This window comes from Lonchura striata, chromosome Z (assembly GCF_050655825.1).
Source record: "Lonchura striata isolate lonStrDom1 chromosome Z, ASM5065582v1, whole genome shotgun sequence".
In the NCBI taxonomy this organism is placed as follows: Eukaryota; Metazoa; Chordata; class Aves; order Passeriformes; family Estrildidae; genus Lonchura; species Lonchura striata.
In genome coordinates, this window is record NC_140740.1 from 59,171,602 (window position 1) to 59,185,691 (window position 14,090).

The 14,090-nt window shown below is 35.3% G+C and overlaps 1 protein-coding gene across 1 annotated transcript in view; it reads left to right on the plus strand.

The window, feature by feature from the left end:
- RGS7BP (regulator of G protein signaling 7 binding protein) overlaps nt 1-8,077 on the plus strand; it is a 34,626-nt gene extending 26,549 nt beyond the window's left edge. The window contains exons 4-6 of the mRNA XM_021534374.4: nt 4,019-4,166; nt 5,462-5,532; nt 7,042-8,077. Of these exons, the coding sequence (XP_021390049.1) occupies nt 4,019-4,166; nt 5,462-5,532; nt 7,042-7,133 (311 nt within the window). The 3' untranslated portion in view covers nt 7,134-8,077. The remainder of the gene's footprint in view (nt 1-4,018; nt 4,167-5,461; nt 5,533-7,041) is intronic.
- The last annotated feature ends 6,013 nt before the right edge of the window (nt 8,078-14,090 follow it).

Consider the following 14,090-nt stretch of genomic DNA (forward strand, 5'->3'; position numbering starts at 1 on the left):
GATCTTTTGACTGCCTTTCACAGCACGTATCTTCTCATATCTCCTTATCTTTCTTTTCAGCTGAACAAATATTCCTTTATTTGCTGTATCAATCTTCCTGTACAGAAATTTCTTGCATGTTTTAGAATTAATTACTGCTGTTAGAGAACCACTACTAGGAAAACCAGATAGTCTGTTATCTCTTTGAGATGTAACTACCACAGTGGGGCCAAAAACCATAATATTTGTAGCTGTGTTATGAAGTAAATAAGCTGAGGTAAGTGCTCTTCAGTAATTTTTTTTTATAAGATACATACACTACAAAAGTCCGGTGTTGAGAATATATAATGATTCAACAGTTTAGCATTCAGAAAGTTTGCAAAGAGCACAAGGAATCATACCTAAGTGTCTTTATCAAGGGTTTTGTAGTTACTAAGTCTTTGGCTACCTAAACATTTATTCTATTACTCTGCCTTTCTATAATCCCAGGAGTTCTGGCTAACTAGTGCACATATAAATACTTATTTGAGCATACATCTTTCTTTTATCCTAGTTGTTTACTATCATACATTTTATTTATTGCACACCATTAAAAAAAAATAACAGTTATTGAGATTTGTGAGTCCCACGTCACATGTATAAACACAGGTGAAGGCAGAAGGATACCAGCACTAACCAAAGTGATGAGTACCTGTGTAGTCATGCAAAAAAGGCAAGAAGTGAGTCTTACAGGAAAATCAAGCATGCATACTACTTGTGTTTCATGCAAGAAATTAACATCGTTAATTATTGTATTTCCAGTGTGTATTTTATGATAACAATTCCTTAAAATAGTACCTAAAAGTGATAGCTTATGCTACCAACTACAGAAATAAACCCTTGGTTCAGTGGAGAGATTTTTTGCTTTTTGGCTTTGTTTAAATGACATGCTTTTTAGAGTTTTGAAGGGGAAAGGAAGGATTATTTAACGGTTGTGCTACAATCTCAGTGTTTTATTTAAAGACTGGTAGATATGCATTATTACTTACACATATCACTTATGCAAGAGGGGTAAGACGCAAGTGTGTAGAAGAGCACACAGGTTTGGAGAAACAGAATCAAGAGATCACCCATTCTTACGTGGACACTGAAGAAGTGAAGGAATGGGACAAGAACAGCCATGGAAGGAGGGTAACAATTTTCACCACAGAATTGTTGTTCCTATTCCATTTTCTTTAATAATAGTACTTCCAGTGAGACAGTCTCCATCCAAGTTCTGCAGGTCCTGAGTGTAAATGAAGAATTAAATTCTTCAGGCCATTAGCCGTATTTCTCAAATAACTTCTTTACTTCCCGCACAATTCTTTCTTGTTCCCCTTTGTAGGTTTTCTTGCTTGTGTACTTTAGCTGTGATACATAGCTTGTGCATTTATCCTTAATTGCCAGGTTAGAAACCCGATGTAAACGCTGCTGTCTTACACTAAAATAAACAAGCAAACAAACTGAATTACTGATGAAAAAAGAAAGAATGCATAATTGCAACTAAAATTATTAAAAATCTTTCCACTGACTACATTGGAAGTAAAATTAAGGGTTCATATCCATTTTTTGAAGTATCTATGACAGAAGATACCCGTATCAGTGACTGTAAGGATGAAAATGTTTAGAAGCTTCTGTTTCCATATAGGCTGTGACCATGGTAGAAATGTTAAGCCTGAGTCATAGATTATTCAAGCAAAGCCTTTATTAGTAGTTGACTCTTTAACTGCTTTCAAGAGACTGAGCAAATCTGAAATTCAAGAAAGGCTTAATGAATTGTTCACAATACAATAGAATTACTGGTAAAGAGCTTTTTCCAGGTGAAAAGAGATCTGTGTCGTTCATTCTGGCAGATGTGCAAGAGCTTGTCTTTGTGCTGATGAAAAGAACATTACGGTTCCTGCTTCTGTTCTCAATCTGAGAAAAAAAACCTTTACTATTATTTCATTTTGTGCTATTACTGTTTCCATTGAAAAACCTTTACCATCCATGAAGGATGCATCTCTACAGCATGTCATTAAAGGTCAGGTCAGGATTCCACCATAGCGCTTAAAAATGATGGAAAAATCCATTAATACCCTGTTTCATGAGTAATGCTTTGTGATATCAATGGCACATTAGATGGTTCACCTGAAACCTTTTTAGTGAAAAAGTAACGTGTGAAATATTGGTAACATTATGTTGTGTTATGGACTTCTTGTGATGGGAAAAAATAATGAAGATTATATGACTGAACAATGAAAACTGTACCATATGAATCGTCTTAACAGCAAAAGCTGCAGTTAAGGACAAGAAAATTTCAAGTTAAACATACAGGGTGATACAGAGTATAAAACATGTAATCTGTGAAGCAGGCTAAATCTAGTATTCCACAAAAAATTGAGTAACCTTTCAGCATAAAATCTTGTAGCCAACAGAAAGGTTTTGGTCTCTTTCTGTCTCTCCTCCCTTTTAACGCCTTCACTTCTTCTACATTTCCACTGCTTCTGGAAAAAGAGTAATATGATCCTTCTCTGGAACTTGCTCCTGGACATGTAGGGTTTTTGACTGACCTTACTTAAACCACTTCATCAGAAAATACCACATTTTATTTTTCTTTTTTTTTGGGGTAATCTATCATTTCAATGGCTAAAGTGGATCACAGAAGGATTTGACAAAGCACAAGTTAGCAGTGGATGCCAGTTAGCAGCAAAGGACACAGGAGATTCTCATAGAGGCTAAATTTGTTATGGTCATGTCACACACTCTTTAGGATTCATTTAGGTAACTGTGGGCTTCCTAGTGGCTTTGAAGAGCATTCAAACATAAACAAGTATCTTCTGTAGCATAGGCATTCCTAGCTACCTGTTTGAGACAGGTAGCTAGGAATAACTTTTTTTCTTTCTTTTTTTCAAGGAAATAACTTATCAGAATGCAACTTTTTAGATAACTTACCCAAAAATGATATCTTGTGATCCAGGAAATTCTAGATTTTAAAAAAACAAGGTTACCTGCCTAATAGCAGGGATCTATATTTGTGACATGGAACAGCAGTGTACCATGGTCTGCAGTTCTGGCCTCTAGTGTCCCAGAAAAATGGTCTGAGTGACCTGTATTAGCTGGTTTTGTTCTTCATGTACTTTGTCAAACCTTACAGGAACTACTCAGATTTGTACTGATGTCAAAACTTTTCCAATTGCAAAAATTGCTAGATGAATAAAACATGCCCTATGCAACGTTTTTTATGGTTTAAATGGCAGTTGTCTAGGATGCACTCCAGTGTAAATTTTCTTCTGTATTTGGTGCCAGAATTGTACTTGCTACTACAAAAAGGAATGCTATCAGGTAGTCCAAAGGAGATTTGCAGGTTTACCAATTCTTCCAGTGTTAACTCTCTTGAATGCTCCATTATCATGATCCAAGCCTTTATCCCATTCTCTTCCTCACAAAAGCCCTGGAAGATCTGTCATTAAGCACCCCCCCCCCCCCCCTTCAATTTCAACACTCTATTTAATTTTCATATAGAGAGTCATATATGAAATAGGTAGGTGTCAACACAGAAATTCAGAATGTAATGCATTTGGGCTGTGGGTGATGGCAGCTTTATATTGCTATTAAATCATAAAGTACAAAATTTCATGTTTGTCTTTGGCTTTCCCTCAGTATTGCTGTAGTACTTGGAGGCATGGATTGCAGTGTTCTTTAGTGTCAGAGTTTTGAAGTTGTTTCCAGCATGTGCATTGTTGTTTCCTCACTTTGTTTTGTTTTGTCTTCTGGCTGTTATTTTGTGTTCCATGAGAGCCACTGGAGTTTAAATGAACCCTTTTAAATTGGTAAGAATAACATATGGCAGCACTCTGATTTCTAGCTTGGCATGGTGTGCTCTGCTTCTGAACAGTTCTTACTCAGAGTTTGCATCTAAGCAGTCTTTTTCTCTGTTTGTATTGTGCAAAGTCAAGTTCAAAGCATCAATTAGATAATTTGAGTATCTGTTTTAATCAATAAATAATAGGGATACATGTTTTGTTTAAATATTTTAAAGGAAAAGAACCTTGTGGCCCACCCAAGATCTTAGATACTAAAGTGGAGGAGAGTTCTGAAGTACCCATTTTAGAAGATACATCGTTATCACCTACAGATATTCAACAGCATCTATGGCAGGTTTCCACAGATATTGAAAACACTGAAAGGTATGTGTAGTACTTCATTCCTAAACAAACAAATTTCTTTCTAGGATTTATTTAGTCGTTCTTAATTTGACAGCCAGTGTTGCTACTATGAAAATTATAAGTAAATTAAATAACCTGTTAACTTCTCTGGTACATTTAACAGAGTTTCTGATTTTTTACATTTTCAGAGTTTCTGAAATATGCCAGACTCCAATTATGCATATCAAAATCAAAACCACAGAATTTCAGTTAGTTCTGCAGAGTTTTAAATTTGGAAGTTTTAGGAGAGAAGGGGAATGTTGTAGCAGTATTATCTTACTCTTTTAACTATGCAATTGAAAGACAAAAGACCCTTTGCTAGACAGTAATCCTGAATAAAAAAAGTTGATTGCAAAATGAAATCAACTTTTTTTTTGCAAAAAGTCCTATTTTGAGGCTTTGTATACTAAGTTGCAGCTGAGATTTGAATTGTTATCATGCTGATTTGCATAAAGCCAAGTTCTGTTCTACTGGGCCATAATGTGGAGAATAAACAGCACAATTTTTCATAATCATGCTGCTGCATTTCTGAGAACCATTTTATGTGTAGATGAATGAAGCAAGACAGTACTGGATTTAAATCTTGAAAGCATTAGGACATTACAAGCCTGTAGATCTGCCATCTATGTGCAAAACAGAAACTATCTGGAAATTTCTGGCCTCTTTCAAGACATATCAAAATGTGATTTTCTTTTGGAGATGATGTGTTGTTATCATATTTTCCATCATCTGCCTTTCAGAAAATCTAAATGCCAGAGTCCTCTGAAGGCGGGTGAGAATGATAGCCCTGTTCCTAAAATTTTCATTTCATGCACAGTGTTAAGTATCAAGGGTTAGTTGCATATCTTATAATTTTCTTCTGAACAGTGAAACACATTCATGGCACAAGCTACAAAATGCTGTTAAGGGGTATGAAGATAATATTAGTATTAGCTAATATTAGTTTTAAGATATGTTGTGTATTTTGCCACTAGAATCACGTTGTGCCCTCAAGAGGCTTTTATGAGAAATACTCAAGTGCTAGAATAGGTCATAAATTTGAACCAGGTAAAGTTAGTATGACTTTCATAAAAGTGCTCCCCTATTAGTTTTATTGATCTTTGTTTTGGTATGTATCTTCTGATACATGTATGTAAACCAAATGCTTGCTCAATAGATTTTTGTATTTATTGCTCCATTGTTTTTGCATATAATATTTTTGCTATACTTTGAGTCACACCACATGCAGTCTTCAACCTGTTGTTCCATTGTATCTTTTTTAACTGTTGTATCCACAGAGATATGAGAGAAATGAAAAACCTTTTAAGTAAACTCAGGGAGACTATGCCTTTACCACTGAAAAATCAAGGTAAGTTTTGAATTTTTTTTATTTAATAAAAATTAAGATAATTGAGGGGTTTTCCTTCCTTTATATACAAAAAAATCTAGGAGCCTTTAATGGAAACTGCAAAAATAAAAATCTAGGCAAAATCTCTTCCCTACTGATTCAGTGGAGCCAGAATCTAGTATGCGATCTTTGGCCTCTTGAGTTTCACATGAGGTATTCTGGAATTCATAGATACAGTATCCATAGATAAAATAATACACTTTTCCTGGTGATATAAAGGCAGAAGCAGAACTACTTCCCAGTATCTGGAGCCCTTCTTTCTCAAAGGCAGTGAAGGTGTAAATTGCACAGACTATGACAGGGATCTTTTGAGTGATGCGATTTGCTTCACTTCTACAAAGCTTGTAGCTTCTGCGACCTGACACTGACTCTGCACAGAAAAGCTACTCGCCTTGAGTCTGCCACCAGGCTGCTTTTCCCATAGACAGCTATCAGGCACCCCACAGAAATGCACAGGTGGGCAGGATCTCCATCCTATGCATGTATTTAGCAATGGACCTTCATTTTGTTGGCATGTTAAATACTCCACATCTACAGGCACTATCTTTGTTTGTGAGAACAGCATTAAAAAGATAATAATTTTTCTTTTTGATTTCTTCTTGATAATGGGTGTTCCTTAAATGTGGAACTGTCTTTGCACAGTGGCAACTGATGAAATGTACTGAATGTATCCTAGATCTTATCCCAAGTAACTAAGCAGCCTAGCATTCATCATAATACACTAAGAGATGAATTTAGAATGACTGTATTCATTATACAAGTCAGATTTCATGGCAGGATAGCTTGATTGAAAACTATGTTGAAAGGAAAAGGGGAATCACTTGTGATACAGACATACCATTGTAAAGACTGGAAAAGTGATGAAAGATCTAGGCTTAGTCTAGAACAAAAGAGTGTGCTGAAAATAAGGAAGGGAAAGACAAACTGGAGGGCTATAATGCATAAAGAAACCTGAATTCAGAACAGAGATAAAGACATACAGAATTCTTCTTTGTTGCCTGGTATCTACACTGCCCTTCAACAATGACCAGAAAATCACTGCCCCCCTGTACAGCAGGACAGGAAGCATCCCAGGGTTTTAAAACTCGGGAGATAATGGCCCAGGATCAGGTAATCATCATTATTATGGAGATCCTGTTAATTAGCATTGTAAGATTCTCAAATGAAAAATTCAGATTATTATTTTTTCTCTGCTCTATGGGATCTACCACATCACAGAAAGGGTTGTCAAGCATTGGAATGAATGCCTAGAGAGGTGGTGGAAGTGTTCAGAAAAGGACTTGGCACTTAGTGCTGTTGTCTGGTCAATGTGGTGCCAGTCAGTTATAGGTTGGACTCAATTTTAAGACTCATAAATGATTCTGTGATTCTGTGATCATGTAGGTGCTGCTAGGACACATAAATGATTAAATCTCTTTTTTGTGCATATGTGTACACACTTGTGTTAAAACGTGGGTTTTTTTATCACAGATGATAGCAGCCTCCTAAACTTGACTCCATATCCACTGGTAAGAAGACGGAAGCGAAGATTCTTTGGATTGTGTTGTCTTGTCTCAAGTTAGAAGTTTAAGCACAGAAGCACCAAGGAAATCATGACTTTGATTAAACCACTATTATTTGACCACTAAAAAGATGAAAATGGCTAATCTTGATTATAAAGCATATTTTCTACACTAGGCTATTCATTTTTGTCTTCTGCTCCATCCCCCTTTTCAAATAAGGGTTTTAATACTTTCAAATTATGGTGGTCAAAAAATGGCTGTGGAATAGATCTAGAATATTTAAAACTTTTTAAAGTATGTTTTGCATGCTTACTTTCAATCACTAAAAGAAGACACATGAGTTACGATTAATATATAATTTTAGCGGGTTTTTTAATTGTTTGAGCTGCAGCTAAAAGTTTGTGTGTAGTACAGTACTCTTACTAGTATTATATTAAAATCATACTCTTAACAGTCTTTAAGCATAGGAGAAGAACATTTGATCATTCTCTCAGTCTTTAGGAAACTATTTAAGAGCAAAACTATTAAAGTTCTGAGACATTCAAACAATATTGTAACAGATTTTGTACAAAATCTTCCAGTTGCTTTTTGTGCTCTCATTATATTTAGTCTTCCACTGTATCTCAACTTCAAAGCTTTATAGAAAAATATCTTAATTTATAATTAAAAAACCATATGTGAAAATAGGTAGGACTTGTAAATAGAGAGAATAATATCTATAAACTGGACAATGATTAGAAGCAACAAATTTCCTTTTAAGCCAATAATATATCCACAAGCTTTTGGAAAAAAATAAATAATTTATTAAAAGAAGGTGTATTCAAATAAACAGTGTAAAACACAATGCAAACGCATTTTGTTGCCAGTAAAATTCAAAGCATGGTGTCTGCATATCAGGTATTGATCTTATAAGGCATGCCAAAATTATCTCAGACTGTAAGATACTAAACGTTTTACATTGTTAATAAAGTTTTTTATTTAAATTAAATGTTGTCTTGTTTCTAGTTGTATTGCCTATGTATTTTTTTCTAATTTTGTTGTCAAGAGTATTACACAAATTTGTGACAATATTTCCATTTCAACAAGTATATTTACAAAGACAGATTTAAAAAAATATGCATGACTAAATTCTTTAAATAGCACAAAAAAAGGTATCTTCAACATATTTGAAGATTTCAGGTCATGAACTATTCTTAGGCATATATATTCTGAAGCATCTGAAATGGGGAGATCTCTACAAAACTGTGTGCTTGTGACAGCAAACAACATTTTTAAGAAGAATGGAATCAAAGTCCATAGCACAGTGTTTTTTCTGAGTTAATTATTTAAAGCTTTCTGCACATTTTTCATTAACCTTGTGCTCACTAATCAGAGCTGTTGTCCATAATGTTCACCACTGACATGTTTTCATTTGAGGTCTCAAAGCAGTAGATTCACTCTATGATTCCATCCCCAGAGATACACTAGATTTGGCAACTGTCAAAACTTTGTAAAAACAACTCCTGGTGTCTAATAGCTATTAAAAATACTCTGCAGAATTGATCAGTAGTTACAATTAATCAATTTAATTTTGTTCAGCATAAGTGAAAAAGACATTAATGCCAAAAAAAGAGTATGAATTCACGACTGAATGTACAGTGATGCCATGAGAAAGAAAGGGGGAAAGAAAATTTCACACAAGATTTCTTTAAAGGTCCTGGTTTTTTGGTACACACAGAGAATCAGATGGGCAGATAAAAGCACTGACCTTGTCTAATTCATTACCTGCCCACATATCATCATCTGCCAAGTTACATGACAACTCGTATCTGTGTTTTAACCACCGCTATTAAAATGGAATATATATTAGTAAGGTAAATGTATAAATATCCTAATTAGTACAAAGCTCTTGACATCAGTCATATCACAAGGAGTTCCCTAACTTCAGCACATTCTGGGATAGACTTGAACTTGTTGTCTTCAAAGCCCTTTGAGATTCCTATATATTGAAGTGAACGCTAACATGCATCCTTTTACCTTTTGTTATTCTGGAAACTTCAGAAGTTTCTTCTTCCTCAGCTAAAGCCTATTAAAATCACAGTCTGTTCGTTTTGAAGCCTTTCTATAATTCTAAGCAATGCAGCATCTTACCTGAAGCCTTTTGTATTATCCTATTGATCCCAATTGGAGACATGCTGTAATTCCCAAGCCTTATGGCCACTTAAGGAATATTGGTGCTCAAGGGTGAATGGAAGTTCTCTTAACAGATAGTGACATGAACCAAGACCTGGTAAATACCTGAGCTGAAGAGGTGTCAAGGGATAAAAATTGGTTTACCTAGGAATGCAGTGGATTATCTTTTACTACTTCAAAAGGAAACAAGAAAACTTTCTAAGCCCCAGAACACGGTGTTTGTAAAAGAAAGATAAAAGTTAGTGATATTACATTTTAGTTTAATGGAATACAGCAATGTAGGATCAAAGTTTTAAAGTTCCCTCATGAAATTATATACAAATTATTTATAGAGATTACTTAGAACTATTATTTGCTTTCCAAGTACTTTGAAATACTTCACAGTAACTCCCAAATGCATGGAAACAAGCAATTCAGGGAGAATACTGAGGAGAGCAGCTCTTGCTTTCTAAATCCTTCTTGGAGTTTGAATATTTTAGTTTAAAGTGTTATGAGTTATTCTTTTGCATCACCCATTCTTTTGCCCACTAGCATTCTTTTGCAGGGTAGGAAGCAAGTAAAAATTTGTCTCCCGACCAAATATGTCAAGTTTCACCAACCCTTTTTTTTTTTACTAAAACTTCGTGCAGCTCCAGCTTTTCAAAACCAGATTCAATTCTTTATAGCCACCTTTCACTGGTATCACCCATTTTTCACAGATATTTAGTGAGAAAAAAATACTTAAGGTGTCATAAAAGACTAATCCAAGAAATCAAATATCTGTGTACACTGTAAAGTCTCAATTTTTCAGAGCAGAATCAAAATAGGAGCTTACAGCAGTGGACAGCATACATGCAGCAAGGTTGCATGTTAACTTACCCAAAATGAGAATTTACCATGCAAAATCTGCATGTTAATTTACATAATAGGTCCAATACAAATCAGAAAATCTGGGTCAGAGAATGGGAAAAATACAATAACTAACCTTTATCCCATCTGAGGAATAAATATATAGTGGTGCATTAAATGCCTATTGGTCTTATGTCCATGTTAATAGTGAAATTCCTTATTACCTCTGTAAGAGATATCCTACCTATTGTCCAGCTTCATGGACAAGAGGCAAGAGAAGCTGAAGAAACATCTATTTCTGCTTATACTTAGTCATAAGTTACTCCAGTCAAGTAAGTGTTAAGTCTAGACTTATAGCATTATTTTGGGAAGTTTGTGGTCCTGTTTAAGTTCTAGGACCTTGAAGGCACTGACTGACATTCAGGAAAACTTACCCTTTACCAGCACAACCTTTTTTGCTTCAAAAATAACTGAACTAGGCTAAATACAGGTGGGCAGGACATATTTTATAGGGATCATGGTGTGGCAAAAGTTTTAACAGTGACTTTTAATTGTTCTACAGCTGAATAATTCATCTCGAATTCTAAACTATTTTCCCCGAGATTCTCTTCTCTTGTAGCAGTTTTACAAAAATAGCCCCAGCCATGTTTGAAGAGGTACACCTTTATTCTTTAATTGATGGTTGTACTCTCTAATGTGGTGTTTGATTTTTTTCAGCTTAGGCTGTTCCCAGCATATGCATAATCTGCTGTCCAGATCTAGCCTCATGTTGCCAGTTCAAAGCCAAGTGAGTTCAGGCTGGAAAATAGATATTTTCCAGCCTGAACTCACTTGGCTTTGAACTACCAGTCTCCATCTCATTAGTACTTTGAGCCTTTACCTTATTTTGTGTCATCTGTAAAATTTCTTGGAGCGGTTATTTCTCTCACTTCCATTTTTTCAAAATGTACTAAGTACCAATAGTAATGAAATTCTGGTGTCCAAGAGAGTACTTGTTTATATTTGTCCAGTCTGTTGCCATCTAATGCAAGCATATCTTCATTTGAGCCATTATATGTACTCAGTTCTCTCTTCCACAAGTTATTTCTAGCTCTTCTGGGACTGCAGTTCTTTGATGAAAACAAAGAACTGGTTTTTTTCTGCCCATTTTCAGCCTAAATCTCCTGGATAATTAATAACATATACAATGTGTTTCTTGCAGGTCAGCTTTATTGTTTGTTAAAATTCTCTGATGGTCAAAATTCTGCCATATCTCAGGATATTTTACATTCTGCCATGTATCAGGATATTTTATAAACTATTATACTAGATTAAAGCCTCAGGAAAATATACAGTATAGACAAATAAGAATTATCCCTCCTTCACAGTACACTTTCTCAGTGGGAAAAATATTTAGCTTACACAGAAAACTAAACCACATCCTGAATACATCTTGCTGAAGTTTAAATGAACTCTACTAAACAGCCTTTACTCTGAAAAGAGTTTCCCCCTTTACTGCTATTATTTAAACTCTAACATTGCTTTTCTAAATAAACCTGTTCTGGTCTTCTTTCTCAAATAATTTTTCCTTTTTTTTTCCCTAATATCTTTGATTTCTTTATTCTTCTACCTTTATTGTTTTCTGCTACCACCACCTCATTTTGTGTTCTTCTTTATCACCTAAATTCTTCTTCATAGATTGTTATAGTAGAATTTCTTGTGAACAATGTAAATATGCTGGCATTTTTACTACAGAAGCGTTTTTGATATATTTTTCTCTATTCAGCCTTATTATTATTTATTGTGATTTGCATCTCAGGATTTCTGTTAATGCCTTTCTCAGGTGCTATTGCTGTGGGGCAAAGGTGTTGTAGTAAGAGGCACCAAGTGTGTGTTTGCCCAAGAGAGTCTGTGATGTGTAGCAATTTGCTCAAGGTAAGATAGGTTGGCTGCCCAAGACGTGAGAATGTCAGTAAAACCTTTTTACAGCTTCACTGCTGGCTCTACTGTGGAGACTTCAGAGCACAACTGAATCATCAGTTGAGTGAACACATTTGGGATGTGTGACATTCTGTTTTGCATAGACAGATATTGTGTCCTTTTTTGACTGGGGAGAGATGATGGGAGGAATTGCAAAAGATGATCTTCTAAAAATACATCCCAGGAGTTCCTAGAACTGATTGTTACATGCAACAGATAACAACCACCATGTCCAATTCATTACTCGTGATACTTTTTAGAGGGGCCTGCAGCTATGACATTCTCTCCTGTTGTCAACTACAAAAGCACTGAGTAAATAAAGAGTTCAATATGCATTATCTCAGCAGCTTTCATATCCTTAAAGAATAAGCCTGTAAATATTACTTAGTCCATTTCAAGTTCACAGCTAGATGCTGCAATTTTTTCTATCCATAATTGTGTTGTTGCCATTCTGAGTTATGATTCTTCACTATGACTTATTTTTTTAAAGGAAAAATAAGCCAAAACCTTCCAATTATAAAGCTGCATGCTAATACTGCATTGCAAAGAATTTATTTTTCCTTTTGTTCTACCTCTTGGGTACCTATGGCTAAGACTTTTGTTTGTCCATCATTTATGCTTCCTTGCAGAGTGTACAATAACCAACACATACCATTGAAGAGAATACAACAGAGGAAGTATTTGACTAAACTGCAAGAAATATTTATGAAAGAGTCCTGTAAACAACACAAATTGACACTAACAAATGACAAAATCTTTAAAGTAATATTCATACAAATTTCAATGGTAGTAGAGCTTGTAGTGGTACCATTGCCTTTTTGCCCAACCTCTAAATTAAACTTGAGATAATTTTAGTAAGGAGGTAATATAAAGGGGGATCTTTAATTGAAGGCCTTCAGAAGCAGTTATGGAAAGATGTCCACAAAAGCCCACCTCACCCCCCAGGGGCGAATACTTTTTTTTAAGTTTTAGAAAATTAGCATAATTGATAAAAAGCACCAATTAGGAGGACAAGTGGTCAAACCCAGGTCAAGCCTGGTCTTCCTCCCAGGTCAAGCCCCTTCTCTGGAGCCCCCACTTCATAGCGATACTTTGTCCATGAGAATGTATCTTCAAGAGTTTTTCTCAATCTTGGTTCCCAGGAAGAACTAAGATAGTACCTTGTACCTCCTGGGGTTTGGAGCTCTGGAATACATTTTGTCTTTCTGCTTATGGAAAGGCCATGGAGAAGTACTGGGAAAACTAGCTACTAAGACAATAAGTGACAGAGTTACAAATACATGTGAGAAAAATACAGAGAACATATAAAAGAAAAAAAAAACAAAGGCAAAACCCAAACAGCATCAACACAGGAAACTAATATTAAATTGCAATCAGTGATGTACACACCACTTTCCTCACATTGCAAAAGATGCTAATAGCATCAAAAGACTTCAGAAGTTTATGAAGACAACAAGTATATTGTTAAAATGCCTCTAAAGACCATGAAAACTACTAAGTATGGAAGAGTATCATCTGATATGTATTCAAATTAGAGTAATACCTGTTATACAACATTATTTGTGTTGAAAGAAACTTTCAATTATTCTAAGTACATTGAAGAAATTATGTACTCTAAACTGTGAAAAGAGACTGAAAGGCTTTCCTTGGAGTCTCACAAATTGCAGAGAATGCTGAAGCTGTAATTTTTGTACCGTGAATATGTATTTCCTTTGGATATTTGTGAAACAAGAGCTTCATTCAGTTTCAATTCAGCTATTCCAGGCCTTGGTGCATTTTACAGCTCAGTTTGTTTCCCAGCTTAGCAGCTCAATTGGCAATGTGCACATTTAGCTTCCACTACTGGGATAGATGACTGAAGGAAACACCAAGTATCAGCTTTTGTTTCCTGGTGCGTATTGACAGAGACTGATTTGCATTTCAGAGTTTATTGTAAGGCAGGTTGCTGACTCTTCAGTAGTCTAGGAACTCGGCATGCCCACCCCACATACTACTCATGCTTTATTCTTGTCTGTCTTTCTGGAAATACACATTTCATTCTGTATCTGAGATAAGCTG